At 42.2% G+C, this 19,837-nt stretch overlaps 2 protein-coding genes across 4 annotated transcripts; both read right to left on the reverse strand.

Moving 5' to 3' along the window:
• Window positions 1-190: 190 nt before the first annotated feature.
• btf3l4 (basic transcription factor 3-like 4) lies at window positions 191-8,837 on the reverse strand. 3 transcript variants are annotated; one of them, XM_044199083.1, is made up of 6 exons: window positions 8,752-8,837; window positions 8,208-8,269; window positions 3,028-3,141; window positions 2,568-2,769; window positions 720-779; window positions 191-545 (listed from the first exon to the last, which is right to left on the reverse strand). In XM_044199083.1, the coding sequence occupies exons 2-6, from the start codon at window positions 8,259-8,261 to the stop codon at window positions 499-501; spliced, it is 477 nt and encodes a 158-aa protein (XP_044055018.1). In that variant the 5' UTR covers window positions 8,262-8,269; window positions 8,752-8,837; the 3' UTR covers window positions 191-498. The 3 variants fall into 3 exon arrangements, with proteins under 3 accessions (XP_044055018.1, XP_044055017.1, XP_044055019.1); XM_044199082.1 differs by lacking the exons at window positions 8,208-8,269; window positions 8,752-8,837 and adding exons at window positions 4,244-4,305; window positions 4,786-4,883; XM_044199084.1 differs by lacking the exons at window positions 8,208-8,269; window positions 8,752-8,837 and adding exons at window positions 4,244-4,305; window positions 4,857-4,876.
• A 1,241-nt stretch (window positions 8,838-10,078) lies between these two features.
• Window positions 10,079-13,749, reverse strand: ptgfr (prostaglandin F receptor (FP)). Its single transcript, XM_044199073.1, has 3 exons — window positions 13,310-13,749; window positions 12,036-12,844; window positions 10,079-10,626 (listed from the first exon to the last, which is right to left on the reverse strand). Exons 2-3 carry the CDS (start codon window positions 12,828-12,830, stop codon window positions 10,312-10,314), a joined length of 1,110 nt encoding a protein of 369 aa, XP_044055008.1. The 5' UTR covers window positions 12,831-12,844; window positions 13,310-13,749; the 3' UTR covers window positions 10,079-10,311.
• Window positions 13,750-19,837: the final 6,088 nt, after the last annotated feature.

Raw genomic sequence — 19,837 nt, forward strand, 5'->3', positions numbered from 1 at the left:
CAACACAACTGAGCTATGATGCCAGATATGAAAAGCCTCATACTGTAGGAAATATTGCACAGGTTTAAGCAAGTCAGCATCATTGAATTAGTAGATCATTTGCATGCAGAACTACATAGTCAAATATTAAGTTTGGATGAGAAGCATCAATATTTACAATATCTTGTCAATGACCACAGCACCATCTAAAAAATGTTAATCACCTTTATTTTGTTTCATAAACAAAAAGTCTCAAGACTAGCTTTAATGACCACTGTAATCCTGACCATGACTGACAATGTGGTGAAGAGGTTTAACCGTTTACCAGAAGGGAGTATTTAATGTTTTTGTAAGTGCACAAGCCAGTCTGACTCAGACATCCATGGGCCATCGCAAAATAGAAGTCTCTGGTTCGTGGGTATAGTGTCTGATGTGTCTGGATGGCTAGACTTAAAAACACCAAAGAAGGTTTCTCGCTTCATTGCAGTCCAGTCTGTGTGCACATGAAGTTCATGTGCGTCAGTTTGCCTCGTTCTTTGACGCTTCATCGAAGTTCTCCACCAGATCTGCAGAACAACACATTGTGAATTATTACGTTGGAAGAAAACAGTGTTATCAGATGCTCTCAGCAGAATTTATGCAGTAGACAAAATACCACTTCTACAGAGAGGATCTTCTTTATCTTAAAATAAAAGTAAAACATTTAAATGTCTGACTTTTATACATCTAATGGTTCATACCTGGAACATCATCATCTTCTTCCTCAATGTCCTCTGCCTTTGGTGCCTTGCTGTCGAGAGCTGAGATGAAATGTACAAATAAAAACACATATTATAGCTTTGGCTATTAAATGATTGTAACCAGATGTGTAATATTTTCTTAAGGGATAAGTCTGGTGATATTTTATATATTTCTTATTGTCAACAAATCCCTTGAAAAGAGCAAAACCAAAACTTATTTATCCTACTAACAAATATTTTTGGTGTGGCCTTATTCCTCTGTGCTCCATTGTTGTCCAAAAACTATTAAAAACACATCAGTGAGCCACACATTTACATGTGAAATGTTGCTTCATTATCATGAACATGGGCACTGTAGTTTTCTTTGAGTCGATCCCACATACACCGTCCTGCTGCTGTAAATACTCACTAGAGCACCAATATTAATCTACCACTGAAAATAGTCCCCAACAAATAAACTACTTAGTCCTGGTTGAGTAAAGTTGGCTAAAAACTACAGTGTGCAGCTGTTTTAGGACATTATTTTGCCCTTTTAAAAGATGAAACTATATAATTGTGACCGGTTTTTAAACATTTACTATATGTCTTCAGTAGGAACGAATGTGCTTGTGTCTGAGAACCACAGAGAGGCTCTACCACATTGTTGGTTTTGGTCTTTTCATGGGATTTGTTTGCAATCAGAAGAAATATATAGAATACCACCAGCCCTATCTTTTCAGGTACAAAGAAAATCTTGGTCCTAAAGAAGTAAGAACCATTACTATGCTTCTGTAACATGAATGACACTGTATGATGTAAATTTAAGGGATATATTACGGTGGCCAAGAAGGGTAAACGCACTGCAACTTAAGAAAACACTTGCAAATAGACACAAGCAAATTAAGAAAACATCATCAATTTGACAACACATGTGCAGCATTTAGAAAACGTGCTGCAAAGACACAAAACGATAACGGAAGTGTTTCCAGAGGACAATAAAAAGTGCTGAACACGGCTTGGACACGCGTGTTGTTGCCACAGTTTGAGATGAGACTCATGAAGTTACAGAAGTCAGATCCGTGTATCATCCGCTTATGTTTATGTTGTGGGTTTCTAACTTCTGCTACTGCTCTACTCTGCGCATGCGCTGAGAAGTGACCGCTGCATGCACCTCCATAGGAAGAGCAACAGAGGAGGGATTCCATGTTATCTAAGCCAAAGGGCACCGCAATAACTAATGACTGTTCAGTGCCTGGTTACTACATGTACACCACAAAGTCCAATCTTTCAATCACCCACAACACCTTGCTTCTATCTTCTCCTTGAGAAAAAAGTTGATCTCCAGTTGCATTAGATATTTTATATAAATGGCTTCAGACCAAATTATTCCATCCCATGCTATTAAAAAAATGTATTTTTAATCTGCACTAGGCAAGACACATGTGTATATATACACACCCCAATCATCCTAAACCACAAAGGAGGAGTTGCAAGAACTTATCTTTCCTTGGAATCAAACTGTAATCAAACTGGTGTTAGTTACAGACGCTTGCTCCCCCACAGGAAGTGACTAATCTTAACTAAAGGCAAAATATAAACTGTCTACTTAACAGCGGTGAAAACTGAACTTTGCAACATGACATCCTCCTCTCTTTTATCCTTTTGTCACAAACAAGCGATAATGCAGCATGCAAAAAAGTGTTTTTCATCACCTTTGGAAGACAGTAACATGCAGATCTGCATAGTGTAGCCTTAAATCAAGACTCATTACACAACTATAACACACCCTATGTTGGTAAGACACTCCTCACCCTCCTCTTTTACAGTGATTGTGAACTGTCACAGGTCTAAGAGGTCAAGTGCACCCACCTTGCCGAGGGAACTGTTCTGCCAGTTTGCGCAGGCTGCTGAGGCTGTCTGCTCCCAGCTGACTGAGGATGCCAGGAAGCATCTCTGTCAGCTGCTTGGTCTCAGCGTGGCCCGTGATGGCGAAGGTGTTGGCAGACAGAGAGGCCTGAACTTTGGGGTTGTTGAAGTGGATCACAGTCCCGTCATCCTTGATCATGTTCACCTGAGAAGAGAAGACCGCTCAGTTTTACAGTTATGGCCAAATACTCTGTGATACAATGATCTGAGAAGTTACTCTAATGCTGGGTAAATGTAAGAAAATTACTTATCAAGAAACAGGATAATTGTGAAAAACCTGAAAGCAGTCTGGTCTACACGGCCACACAAGAATGCATTCACGCTCACATCAGACCAGATGAACACAATCACATTAATGATAACATTCAGGGTTTCCTTATTCAGAAGATTCAAACCAATTTACCTCCTCAATTCCAGCAATATTGTTGACAGCCAACTTCTTTAGTGAACTCTGAAGCTTTTTATCATCAGCTGTTGCAGTTCTGTGTACCACCTTCTTCTTCCTGCGCGCAGATCCCTAAAACCAAAGCAGACATAAGACTCCAAAATGACTTGAAGCTAGCTATGACTTACAAGAGTGACAGCATTAGGAGAAAGAGAAAGGGCTACAACGTAGCCTTTGTTGTACAATCTAGTTGTATTACAGTATTTCATACAATGCTCTCAAATCAATACACATATGAATCAAACATGTGATTCTGTTCAAAAGCTGTTGAAATTCAGTGCTGCAGTCTATAGCTGGCCAGCTTGTTGAGGCTGATACAGGTATGGATATCTGAGAGAGTTAAAACTCTGATATTGATATATCTGACAATTTTACATAAATGTATAAACATAATAAAGTGTTTATGAAGATCACGTAAATTTGGTTCTTAATGTGTTGTAACTAAGATATGTACTGAGCCGGACATTTTGCAGTTGAAAAATAAACTTGTCCATGGTCTCTGGTGGAAAAACTATGTGATGGTGTCACTGTTTCTAACAACCTGGAACATATCTTTGGCATTTTTGTATCGCAATTTCTTGTTATCAATCCGGCACATGAGCCGATAGCAATATATTGGCTGCAGTCTTCGAGGTCAGTTGACATCGCCTGTTTTTGTCAACAAATATTTTTTAAATCCTACAGCTGTTTTTATTTTGTGTTACACTGCTGAGTAATGACTCTATGTGGGTCAGGCTCCAATAATTTATTTGCAAAGAGTCAAATATTATATTTTAATAAATATGAAAGTTAGCTATAATCATCCGTAAGGCACATTCTGAGTCTATTTATTTTGCTGCATTAAAAATGTATAATCATGCGACCATAACATACTGATTTATACTTTGCACATAATTTATTATCAATTTACCTCCTAATTCTTTAATTGTTTAGTCCAAAAATTACATATATATATAAAATATATATAAAAATATATAAAAAATAACTGAAATTTTTAACCAATTATCAAAATAGTTGCAGATTAATTGTTTGTCGATTACACACACACACACACACACACACACACACACACACACACACACACACACACACACACACACACACACCTACCACCTCACCTAACATTGCACATCTTCAATCAAAACAATGGACCACTTCCTGGGTGTCAACTTACCTTTCCTCCTATCCGGACCTGGGCTTGAAGTTTAGCCAATTTTTCTTGATTCATGTTGTCACCTACAATATGAGCAAATTGTAGATGTTGAAAACAAATAAATGTTATGTGTAACTAGCATGCTGCTTGCTTTCCCTGTCGACTGAGCTGCAACATCAGCAATATGAGCTAACCAGGAGACAGAAAGAGTCCAGTTTCCAAAGATGTAGCTGATTAAAAATACAGTAACAGAAAAAGCACATTTTAACAACAAGGCACACCAATAAAAAGACGTTAAATAGACAAAGATCACGCTGATGCAATAATAACTGAGACTAGCTCCAACTTGTCAGCAGACAGTCTGCTCTGTGTGTGTGTGTGTGTGTGTGTGTGTGTGTGTTAGCAGCTGCAGAGATGAAAACACAACACAGGGCCTACAGACTGAACACACAGCGTGTCACTGCTCCGCTCAGTCCGACAGCTCTGCTCCGACCGCACACCAACAACCACGCACTCCACAAACACCGCACATTACACACAAATCAACAGTTAGCATCCCAAACCTGTTCAAATATCGACAGAGGCATGCGCTGCTGAAAGATGGAGCTTATGAGGAAGAGATTACGTCACATACCAAGCGGATTTTTCTTCTTCGTGGTTTCCGACCAGCTGGTGGGTTTTGGGCGTCGTGCTGCCACCTACAGCACACTTTATAGATTACACTAACAAACGCTACTCCCTATTAAGCATAGACTGTTTATAAAGACACATACTATATATACGGTATACAAGTAATAGTTCTCTTTATTTATTCTGTCTTTAAATAATAAGTGGATTTTAATGTGAATCCTAAAACTATTGGTTTGATTTTTTCAAGTTAACTTCTTGTTTTTCCATTTCTGTCTACCTATTATACTCCCCTCGCCATGGTTGATTAATTATATTTATATATATTTTATTATTATAATTGATTATAACTGAAACACTGAAAAGTCATGCTCCAGACTCCCCCTCTTAACACACATTACCCTGTGCCATGATAATGGAACATTTTTAAGAGAATTCAACTTGCTCTGTAATATTTTGGATTTGTTTTTCCATTTTCACCTTTATTACACAGTTCAGAAAAAAGAAATTGAAAAGGTTTCATGAGAGAGAGAGAGAGATGACAAGTTACAAACACACTTGTGCAGAACATTACATTTACAGTAATCACCTACAAGCACACACAGGCCCTGTCTTATTTCATTCATGTCACGGTTGTGTGAAAATGACTGGAAACAATGGAGCATGATCTTCTATTGAAAGACAGCATTATGTACTGCCAAGATAGACAGATGCTCATAAGCAGATGACTGAACTGTGATGATTTTATATTATCTGTATGCTACAGTCATTTCAACATTGTGTGTCATTTAGGCTTCAATATTTCTGAAATATTCAATTTTCAAAACTGAGCTCAGTTATCTAACATTATTTTACACATTCTGCTCCAGACATTTGTGTTCTGCTCAACCTACATAATTTGCATCAACCATCTGTTCACATTGTAATCCAGAGAAATGCTGAGATCTCACATGTAGCCTGTATTAGCTGATTGATCATAACCATGAATCCATATCACCTTACCATTTACATGTCAGGGCTACTGCCAGTACCAACAATAACAAAATAAGACAAAGAGAATCAAACATATTTAGTAAAAATTCTTAGATGAGGTTGAGGTCACAGGCTGGAGCTGCTATATGGAAATTTCAGCAGCGTTAAGAACAAAGACGGAAACGTTTCCAATAGGAAAAGCGCAAAAAAAGAATGACTGAACCAACCTAACTGTGAACATTTTAGACAGATTTTCTTCAGAGCTGCTGATGCATAAAACAGAGCTGAAAGTTGAGAACAAAAAGTTAATCCCACATTATACAATAGACCACAATGCTGCCAGTTCATGGTGATCTTTTTACAACTCTAAAGAGAGCATGAAAACAAACTTTATAATGGTAGTTTATGTAAGATTCCAAATGAGCGTCTTGTGATGGGTACAATAACAAAGTTCTCCACATTCTCACAGCTTCTTCCTGTTTTCCTCACAGGTGTTCTCAGATCAAAACACTGTGACCAGGGTTCAGGTGATATATTTGATCGCAGTGTCTGGCAGAGGGAACCTACCGAGGCAGCGGCAGTCAGACGGGCCAGCACCCGAGTTGCTGGTCTCCATCGAGCTGCGGAGCATACTGCACTGCCAGCGGTGTCGGTTATGAGACTTTGGGCCCCAGAAGCTGTGGGACAACATGAAGATTTTTCTCAGAACAGCCTTCCTCAGCAGTATGTAGACCCAGGGGTCCAGGATCTGGTTCCATGTGGCCATACGTACCACCATCAGGAGACTGAAAGACGCAGGCTCATCCTTGGTTCTGGTGCTCAGCATGATGACACGGATCTGGTGGAGTGGTCATAAAATAATGGAAAGTGACAAAAAACTTACTGCAGCTACAAAAAGAACTGGTTCAGTTAACATTGTGTATGAAGAGGCGGTATGTGATTGCAGTTTGTGGGCAAATCCTTTAATAAATACCTTAATAGACATAAATAGACAAATATATGATGAATTGCTTTATTTAATATAATGTCTATTCATGTCTATTCTTTATTTAATAAATATTAAACTTTTTCATTGCCCTTGCATTGCACTCAGTGTTTTTGTAAGATATCCAAATGTTTTACTGGAATAATTATAATTATATATTCAGTGTTACACAAAAGAGTCTGGAAGGCAACAATTAATGTTTCCCAACTCATCTTTGAAAATCTGTACCTTTACAACAACTCAGACACAGCGTTTGCTTGTTTGTTCTGTGTACCACCTTCTTCTTCCTGCGCGCAGATCCCTAAAACCAAAGCAGACATAAGACTCCAAAATGACTTGAAGCTAGCTATGACTTACAAGAGTGACAGCATTAGGAGAAAGAGAAAGGGCTACAACGTAGCCTTTGTTGTACAATCTAGTTGTATTACAGTATTTCATACAATGCTCTCAAATCAATACACATATGAATCAAACATGTGATTCTGTTCAAAAGCTGTTGAAATTCAGTGCTGCAGTCTATAGCTGGCCAGCTTGTTGAGGCTGATACAGGTATGGATATCTGAGAGAGTTAAAACTCTGATATTGATATATCTGACAATTTTACATAAATGTATAAACATAATAAAGTGTTTATGAAGATCGCGTAAATTTGGTTCTTAATGTGTTGTAACTAAGATATGTACTGAGCCGGACATTTTGCAGTTGAAAAATAAACTTGTCCATGGTCTCTGGTGGAAAAACTATGTGATGGTGTCACTGTTTCTAACAACCTGGAACATATCTTTGGCATTTTTGTATCGCAATTTCTTGTTATCAATCCGGCACATGAGCCGATAGCAATATATTGGCTGCAGTCTTCGAGGTCAGTTGACATCGCCTGTTTTTGTCAACAAATATTTTTTAAATCCTACAGCTGTTTTTATTTTGTGTTACACTGCTGAGTAATGACTCTATGTGGGTCAGGCTCCAATAATTTATTTGCAAAGAGTCAAATATTATATTTTAATAAATATGAAAGTTAGCTATAATCATCCGTAAAGGCACATTCTGAGTCTATTTATTTTGCTGCATTAAAAATGTATAATCATGCGACCATAACATACTGATTTATACTTTGCACATAATTTATTATCAATTTACCTCCTAATTCTTTAATTGTTTAGTCCAAAATTACATATATATATAAAATATATATAAAAATATATAAAAATAACTGAAATTTTTAACCAATTATCAAAATAGTTGCAGATTAATTGTTTGTCGATTACACACACACACACACACACACACACACACACACACACACACACACACACACACACACACACACACACCACCACCTCACCTAACATTGCACATCTTCAATCAAAACAATGGACCACTTCCTGGGTGTCAACTTACCTTTCCTCCTATCCGGACCTGGGCTTGAAGTTTAGCCAATTTTTCTTGATTCATGTTGTCACCTACAATATGAGCAAATTGTAGATGTTGAAAACAAATAAATGTTATGTGTAACTAGCATGCTGCTTGCTTTCCCTGTCGACTGAGCTGCAACATCAGCAATATGAGCTAACCAGGAGACAGAAAGAGTCCAGTTTCCAAAGATGTAGCTGATTAAAAATACAGTAACAGAAAAAGCACATTTTAACAACAAGGCACACCAATAAAAAGACGTTAAATAGACAAAGATCACGCTGATGCAATAATAACTGAGACTAGCTCCAACTTGTCAGCAGACAGTCTGCTCTGTGTGTGTGTGTGTGTGTGTGTGTGTGTGTGTGTTAGCAGCTGCAGAGATGAAAACACAACACAGGGCCTACAGACTGAACACACAGCGTGTCACTGCTCCGCTCAGTCCGACAGCTCTGCTCCGACCGCACACCAACAACCACGCACTCCACAAACACCGCACATTACACACAAATCAACAGTTAGCATCCCAAACCTGTTCAAATATCGACAGAGGCATGCGCTGCTGAAAGATGGAGCTTATGAGGAAGAGATTACGTCACATACCAAGCGGATTTTTCTTCTTCGTGGTTTCCGACCAGCTGGTGGGTTTTGGGCGTCGTGCTGCCACCTACAGCACACTTTATAGATTACACTAACAAACGCTACTCCCCTATTAAGCATAGACTGTTTATAAAGACACATACTATATATACGGTATACAAGTAATAGTTCTCTTTATTTATTCTGTCTTTAAATAATAAGTGGATTTTAATGTGGAATCCTAAAACTATTGGTTTGATTTTTTTCAAGTTAACTTCTTGTTTTTCCATTTCTGTCTACCTATTATACTCCCCCTCGCCATGGTTGATTAATTATATTTATATATATTTTATTATTATAATTGATTATAACTGAAACACTGAAAAGTCATGCTCCAGACTCCCCCTCTTAACACACATTACCCTGTGCCATGATAATGGAACATTTTTAAGAGAATTCAACTTGCTCTGTAATATTTTGGATTTGTTTTTCCATTTTCACCTTTATTACACAGTTCAGAAAAAAGAAATTGAAAAGGTTTCATGAGAGAGAGAGAGAGATGACAAGTTACAAACACACTTGTGCAGAACATTACATTTACAGTAATCACCTACAAGCACACACAGGCCCTGTCTTATTTCATTCATGTCACGGTTGTGTGAAAATGACTGGAAACAATGGAGCATGATCTTCTATTGAAAGACAGCATTATGTACTGCCAAGATAGACAGATGCTCATAAGCAGATGACTGAACTGTGATGATTTTATATTATCTGTATGCTACAGTCATTTCAACATTGTGTGTCATTTAGGCTTCAATATTTCTGAAATATTCAATTTTCAAAACTGAGCTCAGTTATCTAACATTATTTTACACATTCTGCTCCAGACATTTGTGTTCTGCTCAACCTACATAATTTGCATCAACCATCTGTTCACATTGTAATCCAGAGAAATGCTGAGATCTCACATGTAGCCTGTATTAGCTGATTGATCATAACCATGAATCCATATCACCTTACCATTTACATGTCAGGCTACTGCCAGTACCAACAATAACAAAATAAGACAAAGAGAATCAAACATATTTAGTAAAAATTCTTAGATGAGGTTGAGGTCACAGGCTGGAGCTGCTATATGGAAATTTCAGCAGCGTTAAGAACAAAGACGGAAACGTTTCCAATAGGAAAAGCGCAAAAAGAATGACTGAACCAACCTAACTGTGAACATTTTAGACAGATTTTCTTCAGAGCTGCTGATGCATAAAACAGAGCTGAAAGTTGAGAACAAAAAGTTAATCCCACATTATACAATAGACCACAATGCTGCCAGTTCATGGTGATCTTTTTACAACTCTAAAGAGAGCATGAAAACAAACTTTATAATGGTAGTTTATGTAAGATTCCAAATGAGCGTCTTGTGATGGGTACAATAACAAAGTTCTCCACATTCTCACAGCTTCTTCCTGTTTTCCTCACAGGTGTTCTCAGATCAAAACACTGTGACCAGGGTTCAGGTGATATATTTGATCGCAGTGTCTGGCAGAGGGAACCTACCGAGGCAGCGGCAGTCAGACGGGCCAGCACCCGAGTTGCTGGTCTCCATCGAGCTGCGGAGCATACTGCACTGCCAGCGGTGTCGGTTATGAGACTTTGGGCCCCAGAAGCTGTGGGACAACATGAAGATTTTTCTCAGAACAGCCTTCCTCAGCAGTATGTAGACCCAGGGGTCCAGGATCTGGTTCCATGTGGCCATACGTACCACCATCAGGAGACTGAAAGACGCAGGCTCATCCTTGGTTCTGGTGCTCAGCATGATGACACGGATCTGGTGGAGTGGTCATAAAATAATGGAAAGTGACAAAAAACTTACTGCAGCTACAAAAAGAACTGGTTCAGTTAACATTGTGTATGAAGAGGCGGTATGTGATTGCAGTTTGTGGGCAAATCCTTTAATAAATACCTTAATAGACATAAATAGACAAATATATGATGAATTGCTTTATTTAATATAATGTCTATTCATGTCTATTCTTTATTTAATAAATATTAAACTTTTTCATTGCCCTTGCATTGCACTCAGTGTTTTTGTAAGATATCCAAATGTTTTACTGGAATAATTATAATTATATATTCAGTGTTACACAAAAGAGTCTGGAAGGCAACAATTAATGTTTCCCAACTCATCTTTGAAAATCTGTACCTTTACAACAACTCAGACACAGCGTTTGCTTGTTTTCAAATACCACTTCAATCTCACTCAATCATGTTATTTCAATGTACACACCAAGGTTTGTTTTCATTGGACTTTCATTATGATAAATTATGTGCTATAGGTCACACCCATTGCAAAGTTTACTCACAGTAAACAAAACAGCATTGGGGAAAAACTGTTTTTAAATAAGCTTAAGAAAATTGTCAGCGCACTTCGTTGCCATAAGTACCATACATAGGTGAGAAATGTGATCAGTGTTTGGCCCTGTGACTGTAGTGGATGAGGAGTGTATAGAGCTGATGGTGTAGATCACAGTGTACTTTTGGAGCAGCAGTAAGAGGTATGAAGAGAACATGTTATAGAGAGCCCATTTGTAGAGCAGGAGAAGGAGCATGAAATGCATTATTTGTTCAGCCAGGAGTAAGTGGATATTTTGAAGGGGAGGGGTGTGTGTAGGTGTGCTCCAGAGGTCTGAGGATTTTAGAGGAAAGGGTTAGTAAACAGTAAACAGTATGAGGTAAACAGTAAATGGGAAGGACAGATTGAAAATGAAAAGCACAAAAACCTTTAAAACAAGCTTTACTTGTGTCATCTTTTCATCACACATCTCAGATAATAAAACCTGCCAGGTTTCTCAAAACCCATTTCGCTGTCTCTGAAAGTCACTTAGTACTTGCCAATGTTTAAAATCCATGTTACACTGGTAAATAGGAGATGTGGTTTGAAGATCAGAAAAAATGATGGTCTGTGGGAATGTAAATGTAATCATGATAATTACTATCACTTTGAGATAAATTAATGGCTAATATATATAAATTAAATAGAAAATAAATAGAGATCTGAGAAATAGAAATCTGGATTAATAAGGAGTTCCAACTTATTCTCGTGGCTTTAGGCAGTAGGGAATGTGCGACTCTTAGCTGACACAACACCTAGAATGAGCTCCTGCAGTGTCAACCTGCCAACCTGTGATTTTTTAGTCATATAGCAGAGTTAAAGGTCTACTGAGGAGAAATTCTTACCAGTAATGGGCCCCAGCACACGCAGGACACCAACATGATAGCCAGCAGCTGGCAGATCATCTCTATGTGGTAGGACGTGCCTCTGCAGTGATGCTTGCGGCGCAGTCTGGCCTGCAGCAGAGCACAGCTTGTCAGAGTATTGCACACAATCGAGAGCAGTAGGGCCAGCAGCCCCAACAGAGAGAAAAGCAGAGGCAGGAGCACATCCAGCCAGTCTTTGGGTTCCCCCATATGGAAGAAGCACCAGCTCCTGGAGCTCTGAACCTTGTAGGGCCTCCACAGCAGCACAGGCAGCACAGCCACCAGGGCAGCGAGCAGCCAGGTGAGTCCCAGCAGCCTTTTCATGTGGTGGGAAGCCAATGTTGTCGAGTGGAAGATAGGCCTGGTGACTCCAATGCAGCGCTCCACCGCCATGGCACTCCCCAGGAACAAGGGGCTCAGGCCAAAGAACACCATGCACGCCCCAAAGACACTGCACACGATGTGGTGAGGGTCAAACGTTTCCCATTTCTTGTGCGAGCTGTAGACAAAAAGCACCAGGGAGCCATTGATGAGGTGACCCAGCAGGTCTGTGACCACCAGGCTGCTGGCAAACAGCAGGAAGGACGCCTTGGACTTGATCCGGATGCGGTTGTAAGATTTGACGAGGATGAAAAGGGCGAAGCTGTTGGAGAAGATGCCCACAGTCATGGAGATGGCAGAGGCGGTGACAGACAGTTCCTTCTGGCTGCAGGTGCTGTTGCTTGGTCTGACCTCTGAACTGCAACCTGTCTCTGAGCTCCCATTGGCTGACATAGTGGAAATAAAATCTGAAGGAGAGGATTAATGGTAGATGGGATGCATGATTCATTTGTAAAGAAATATTTGGAATAAAACTTAAGAGTCTAAAAAATGGCTTTTATACATTTAGTCTGGTGAGAGATTTACTTGAAAGGCGATCACCTCAACCAGAACCCATAGTTTCACTGATGTGGAACAGATGCTCAGCTTTATAATAAAGTGTTATTATTAGTAGTAGTAGTAGTATTATAAGGGTACTTTCTTTAATAAATAATCACTATTGCAGGTAAATATACCAGCAATAGTGATGCATATTTTATATCTCGATTTCCAAGAATAGTTTTTGGAGCATACAACTTAAGTGCAATGACCTCTACTTTCATCAAAAATCAATCAAAAACTACTATCTTCATATGAAAAATGGCCCACGTTCTCATAAACCAATAACTTTTGTTAATGGTCGCGACGGGTCAAAATGTAGCACAGTTCCTTACCTCAGGTTTGGTCTTCTCTCACACAACTCGCCATAAGTCAACAGCCTCTTCACTCTCTTCTACGTCTTTTATGCCAGTCAATAAAATAAACCGACGTCTTGTCAGCCCGCCAGCAAATGCCATTGAAAGTCCCAAACTGCTCTCCTCAATATTCCTGTCGAGGCAGCGATGTGTGCAACTTGTTCTGTCCACGCTCCGCTGGTGCCAAGTCAGTGAAGGCGGACGAGCTTCAATCTGCGAGGTATCACTTCAAACTCAAACCCACCTCGGAGGCTGTATACGTTTGTCGCATTCTGCATAAATCAGCACAAGTCGGCTCTGTTGTTTTGTGTCGACACTGTCTAGGCATTAAAACGAAAATAACTGTGTACTGATAAACTGTTGCCAAAATACGCAAGCCAGTAAGTCTTCTAATTACGCATGGCTGCCCTAGGGCTGCACATTTTCTGTATCTTTATTGTATGTTATTTTCTGTTAATGGACTTTTATTTTCGGAGGCTCTCCATAAATTCACATATGTAAAAAAAAAAAAAAAAATCCTATCTCAGTTTTACTTCTCTCTGGCATTGCACGTTGCATCATCCTGCTGCTTGTGTCTGCACTGCAGCAACAGGTTGTCAACAACTTCCCATGATGTGCTGGAAACACAGGCTGTACTATGTTGTATAAACTAAACAAAAGACTTAGGGTTTTTTTCCAAAAAGATACACTAAAATCAAATTTTACAATAAAACCTATAAAACAAGAAAGATCCAACATGTACCAAATGTTATTACTTAAGGTGCCTTTTTTATTTTTATTTTTTTTATTTTCCTATCATTCATATGTTGGTTCTATCACCTACTGGATATTTCTTTTTGCAGCAATCTTTTAAAATAGAAAAACAGTGGCAAAGAATATTATCCACTGCCAATTTTAAGCAGCTTCAACATTCATTATCCAATGCTAAACTTCGTTACAAAGGGGAATTTTGATATAAAAATATAACCAGAGCAAATAAATAGGTTCTCCACTTCTGAGGATCTAGCAATGCAACGCTATAATGTGATATGAAGAAAATATCTGCACCAGACTTTCTTTGCAACACTGAGACCTGGACTTGACAGAGTGCTGGGCTGTTGTCCATAGCAATATCCTTTAATACCAGGCAGTCTGACTTATTTGCACCTTTTGTGCTTTCTGACGGCATCCTATACAGCCAGCCTTTAAATCCAATCATTGTGCTTAGCTAAAAGGACAGGGACACAGGCATGCTTCACTTTAATAACAGATGCTGGTTTTCCAGTCCATTTATTGCTGATGTAAATGATTTCTTCTCAAAATTAGAGGTGTGCAGTACGTCTGTGCAGGCCCTAGTCATCAACTATGTCTGCTTTTCTTTTCCTGGTTTCTGAACAATAAAGAAAAAGCTCTCAATGTAAATTGTGATGTGGAAGTTGTTCTGTCGAGATCAGTAGGTATGAAGTGCTACAGATACTACTGTTTATACTGAATTATAAGACAGGATTTACAGCAGTGTCTGTCTTCAGTTGGAAGGGATCATTTGGCCACTGACGTCCAAACAAATGTCATATGATCTATACTGTGTATAGTAATTAGGCTTTTTAACCTGGCTGGCTTAGGGTTAGGGTTCAGTCCAAAATTCTCCAAATTTGCATGTCTTTGGAAACCTTGATGTCCCTTCTTCCGTCACACCATTGGGCCTGTGACACCTCCAGAAAGTTCAACATTAATATTCATCATCTCTAAACAATACTCTAAATATATTATAAATTATATTATATTCCGCCATCTAACGCCATCTCAGGTCCTTCCTTCAGTCTTCCTTCCATGCTGCATCCTCCTCTGGCTTGGTGTCGAGCAGATCATATCTGCCACTCCATATCTGTCCCTAAATTGTCTTTCGGTGAGTTCTCATTCGTGCTGCAAACTTTAATTCTGGAGATTCTCTCTTCCGACAAAACATAACCATCTGTTTGCAGTAGTTGTTTACACGCACTTGGTAATAGCACTTCACTGGCTATGGAAAGAACTTGCTATCCAGACAGGATATGTTGTGATAGTGATATTTTGTCTGAGCAGGGAGGAAGTCTGAGCTTCTAGATGATGATTGTGTGATTGCATTGATGAGGGAGCCAAATTGATTTCATTCCCCACGCCCACTTGTTCACAACATGGAGCAAAAAGTAGTTGGAAGCTGAAAGCAGCAGAAAGAATTAACTATTTGCACACATGCTTTTCAGAGTTCCCGAGGGAGTGCAGTTACAGACCCACTATGTTTATCATGCCCATAGACTCTAGGGTCAGTATATTGATTGATATTGTCTCCTGACGTCAGCCCAATGCCTGGAACAGTTTAACAAAGCTTAGCCATGGTTTCAGGCATCTGAGTCAGACAACTTTTGAGTCACACATATTCTAGCAATTATTATCATTAGGTAACTGATTTGAACTGATGCTGAGTGTCGTGGCAATCCTGCAATTCCACTCTGACATAGAGGAACGAGACAAAAATCTTTTACGGTATTGTCACACTTTATCAATGTTCAGAGCATGGTACACAAAACAAAGGTTACTTCATAATGTGCACACTGAATAGGAACCATTCAGTCCTATTATACCTTGCAACCTTTTATGCCTTTCTCTGTCCTGTTGATACTTTCTCTAGTCAGAGCCATCTCCCTGCGTCACTATCTGACCATTTTGACTGCAACTAGCAACCTTCTCTAATATTCCTACAAGCCCAACGCGTCTTTTCTGCAAACATTCCCAAGAGAAGAACAACTTCCCTCAGAGGCACCATTGTTTCTAGTGTTACTACTTACTTTATGACATATCCAAATGTTATACTTTTCTTGCAGTGTTAAACTCCAAACATACCTATTGTCATGCACATCTCTTGATCCCTTCTGTTACATTTATGGTGCATTGGTAAGCACCAAAGTTCACACGAGTAGAGGTTACATTTACAAGATTCAGAATAATCAAACTCGGGGCCCGGCCGGGCACAGCCCGAAGGAGCGACGTGGGGCCGTCCTCCCGTGGACCCACCACCCGCAGGAGGATCCGTAAGGGGCCGGTGCAGAGATCTGGGCGGCAGTCGAAGGCAGGGGCTTCGCCACCAGATCTCCGGACACAGAAACTGGCTCTAGGGACATGGAATGTCACTTCGGCTGGGGGAAGGAGCCTGAGCTTGTGCGGGAGGTTGAGCGTTACCGGCTAGATATAGTCGGCCTCGCCTCCACGCACAGCCTGGGCTCTGGAACCCGTCTCCTCGAGAGGGCTGGACGCTCCATTTCTCTGGCGTTGCCGGGCGGGGAGAGGCGGCGGGCTGGTGTGGGCCTGCTCATAGCCCCACAGCTCAGCCGTCCACGTGTTGGAGTTTACCCCAGTGAACGAGAGGGTCGCGTCCCTCCGCCTCCGGGTGGGGACAGGTCTCTCACTGTTGTGGCGGCCTACGGGCCAACAGCAGTGCAGAGTACCAGGCCTTCTTGGAGTCCCTGGGAGGGGTACTAGACAGTGCACCACCCGGGACTCCGTTGTTCTACTGGGGACTTCAACGCCCACGTGGGCAACGACAGTGACACCTGGAGAGGGGTAATCGGAAGGAACGGCCCCCTGATCTGAACCCGAGCGGTGTTCAGTTGTTGGACTTCTGTGCTAGTTACAGTTTGTCCATAACTAACACCATGTTCAAGCACAAGGGTGTCCATCAGTGCACGTGGCACCAGGATTACCTTAGGCCGGAGGTCGATGATCGACTTTGTTGTCGTATCATCTGACCTCCGCCGCGTGTCTTGGACACTCGGGTGAAGAGAGGGGCGGAGCTGTCAACCGATCACCACCTGGTGGTGAGTTGATCCTCTGGCGGGGAGGAAGCCGGACAGACTTGGCAGGCCCAAGCGTATCGTGAGGGTCTGCTGGGAACGCCTGGCGGAGCCCTCTGTCAGCAGGGTCTACAACTCACACCTCCGGGAGAGCTTCTCCCAGATCCCGGGAGGTTGGGGACATTGAGTCCGAGTGGACCATGTTTTCCACCTCCATTGTCGATGCGGCGGCTCGTAGCTGTGGTCGCAAGGTTTCTGGTGCCTGTCGCGCGGCAATCCCCGAACACGGTGGTGGACGCCGGAAGTAAGGGGATGCCGCCAGGCTGAAGAAGGAGTCCTATCGGGCCTTGTTGGCTCGTGGGACTCCCGAGGCAGCTGACAGGTACCGCAGGCTAAGCGTGCTGCAGCCCGTGTGCGGTCACAGAGGCAAAAACTCAGGACTGGGAGAGGTTCGGAGAGGCCATGGAGGAGGACTATCGGTCGGCCTCAAAGAAATTCTGGCAAACCGTCCGACGGCTCAGGAGGGGGAAGCAGTGCTTCACCAACACCTTGTACGGTGCGGGTGGAGAGCTGTTGACCTCGACTGGGGATGTTGTCGGACGGTGGAAGGAATACTTTGAGGATCTCCTCAATCCCGCTGTCACGCCTTCCGAAGAGGAAGCGGAGGCTGGGGACTCGGAGGCGGACTCATCCATCACCCTGGCCAAGTCACTGAGGTTGTTGGCAAGCTCCTTGGTGGCAAGGCTTCGGGGGTGGATGAGATCCGCCCTGAGTATCTTAAGTCTCTGGATGTTGTGGGACTGTCTTGGCTGACACGTCTCTGCAACATCGCGTGGCGGTCTGGGACAGTGCCTCTGGACTGGCAGACCGGGGTGGTGGTCCTCTGTATAAGAAGGGGGACCGGAGGGTGTGTTCCAATCACAGAGGGATCACACTTCTCAGCCTCCCGGTAAGGTCTATTCCAGGGTACTGGAGAGGAGAATTGGTCCGATAGTCGAACCTCGGATTCAGGAGGAGCAGAGTGGTTTTCGTCCCGGTCGTGGAACACTGGACCAGCTCTATACTCTCCATCGGGTGCTCGAGGGTTCATGGGAGTTTGCCCAACCAGTCCACATGTGCTTTGTGGATCTGGAGAAGGCATTCGACCGTGTGCCCCGGGCGCTTTGTGGGGAGTGCTCTGGGAGTATGGGGTCCGGGGCCCTTTGCTAAGGGCTGTCCGGTCCCTGTATAACCGGAGCAGGAGCTGTGTTCGCATTGCCGCAGTAAGTCAGACCTGTTCCCGGTACATGTTGGACTCCGCCAGGGCTGCCCTTTGTCACCGGTTCTGTTCATAATTTATATGGACAGAATTTCTAGGCGCAGTCAGGGGCCGGAGGGTGTCCGGTTTGGGAACCACAGGATCTCATCTCTGCTGTTTGCAGATGATGTCGTTCTGATGGCTTCTTCAAACCGGGACCTGCAGCATGCACTGGGACGGTTTGCAGCCGAGTGTGAAGCAGCTGGGATGAGAATCAGCTCTTCCAAATCTGAGGCCATGGTTCTTGACCGGAAAAAGGTGGTTTGCTCTCTTCGCGTGGGTGGGGAGTCCTTGCCCCAAGTGGAGGAGTTTAAGTATCTTGGGGTCTTGTTCACGAGTGAGGGACGGATGGAGCGTGAGATTGACAGGCGGATCGGTGCAGCGCCTGCAGTGATGCGGGCGCTGTATCGGACCGTTGTGGTAAAGAAGGAGCTGAGTCGAAAGACAAAGCTCTCGATTTACCGGTCAAATCTACGCCCCTGCCCTCACCTATGGTCATGAGCTTTGGGTAGTGACCGAAAGGACAAGATCGCGGATACAAGCGGCCGAAATGGGCTTCCTCCGCCGAGTGGCTGGGCGCCCTTAGAGATAGGGTGAGGAGCTCAGTCACACGGGGGGAGCTCGAGTAGAGCCGCTGCTCCTCCACGCCGAGAGGAGCCAGCTGAGGTGGCTAGGGCATCTGATCCGGATGCCTCCTGGACGCCTCCTCGGGAGGTGTTCTGGGCATGTCCCACCGGGAGGCGGCCCCGGGGAAGACCCAGGACACGCTGGAGGGACTATGTCTCTCGGCTGGCCTGGGAACGCCTCGGGATCCCCCCGGAGGAGCTGGAGGAAGTGTCTGGGGCGAAGGAAGTCTGGGAGTCCCTGCTTAGACTGCTGCCCCCGCGACCCGGCCCCGGATAAGCGGAAGAAGATGGATGGATGGATGGATAGAATAATCAAACTTAATAGGAAGTAAACATGATTATATTATACATCAAGCATAACAAGAATTAAACATTATTACAAATATACATGCAATAAAGATATTCAAACATGATTATTCATGTGATATGTATCATTTCCCTCACACTGAGCTTAATCCATGCAATGAGATTCCTGTAGTTATTTTGCACACAGAAAGTGCATTATTCTGTTGCTGTCACAGTCATTATTTTCCTATTTTCTCTTTCAAACTCAGTGCTGCTGTGTATTAGTGTGATTTTACTGCATTTCCAACCATATTTGTTCTGGAGAATTCATATCAAACTTTGAAAGTGAGTGTTTGTTAAGCTTAATTCAAGTTAAGCTTGATAAGACATTGGAGTAATTTTCTTAACATCCAACTTATTGCAGCACCCTGAAGGACTTTAATGCTTTATCATGCCTGAAGTTTGGAAGAAATGCTGACTTATTTCCATCCTC

This window comes from Siniperca chuatsi, linkage group LG6, assembly GCF_020085105.1.
Source record: "Siniperca chuatsi isolate FFG_IHB_CAS linkage group LG6, ASM2008510v1, whole genome shotgun sequence".
NCBI classification, from domain to species: domain Eukaryota; kingdom Metazoa; phylum Chordata; class Actinopteri; order Centrarchiformes; family Sinipercidae; genus Siniperca; species Siniperca chuatsi.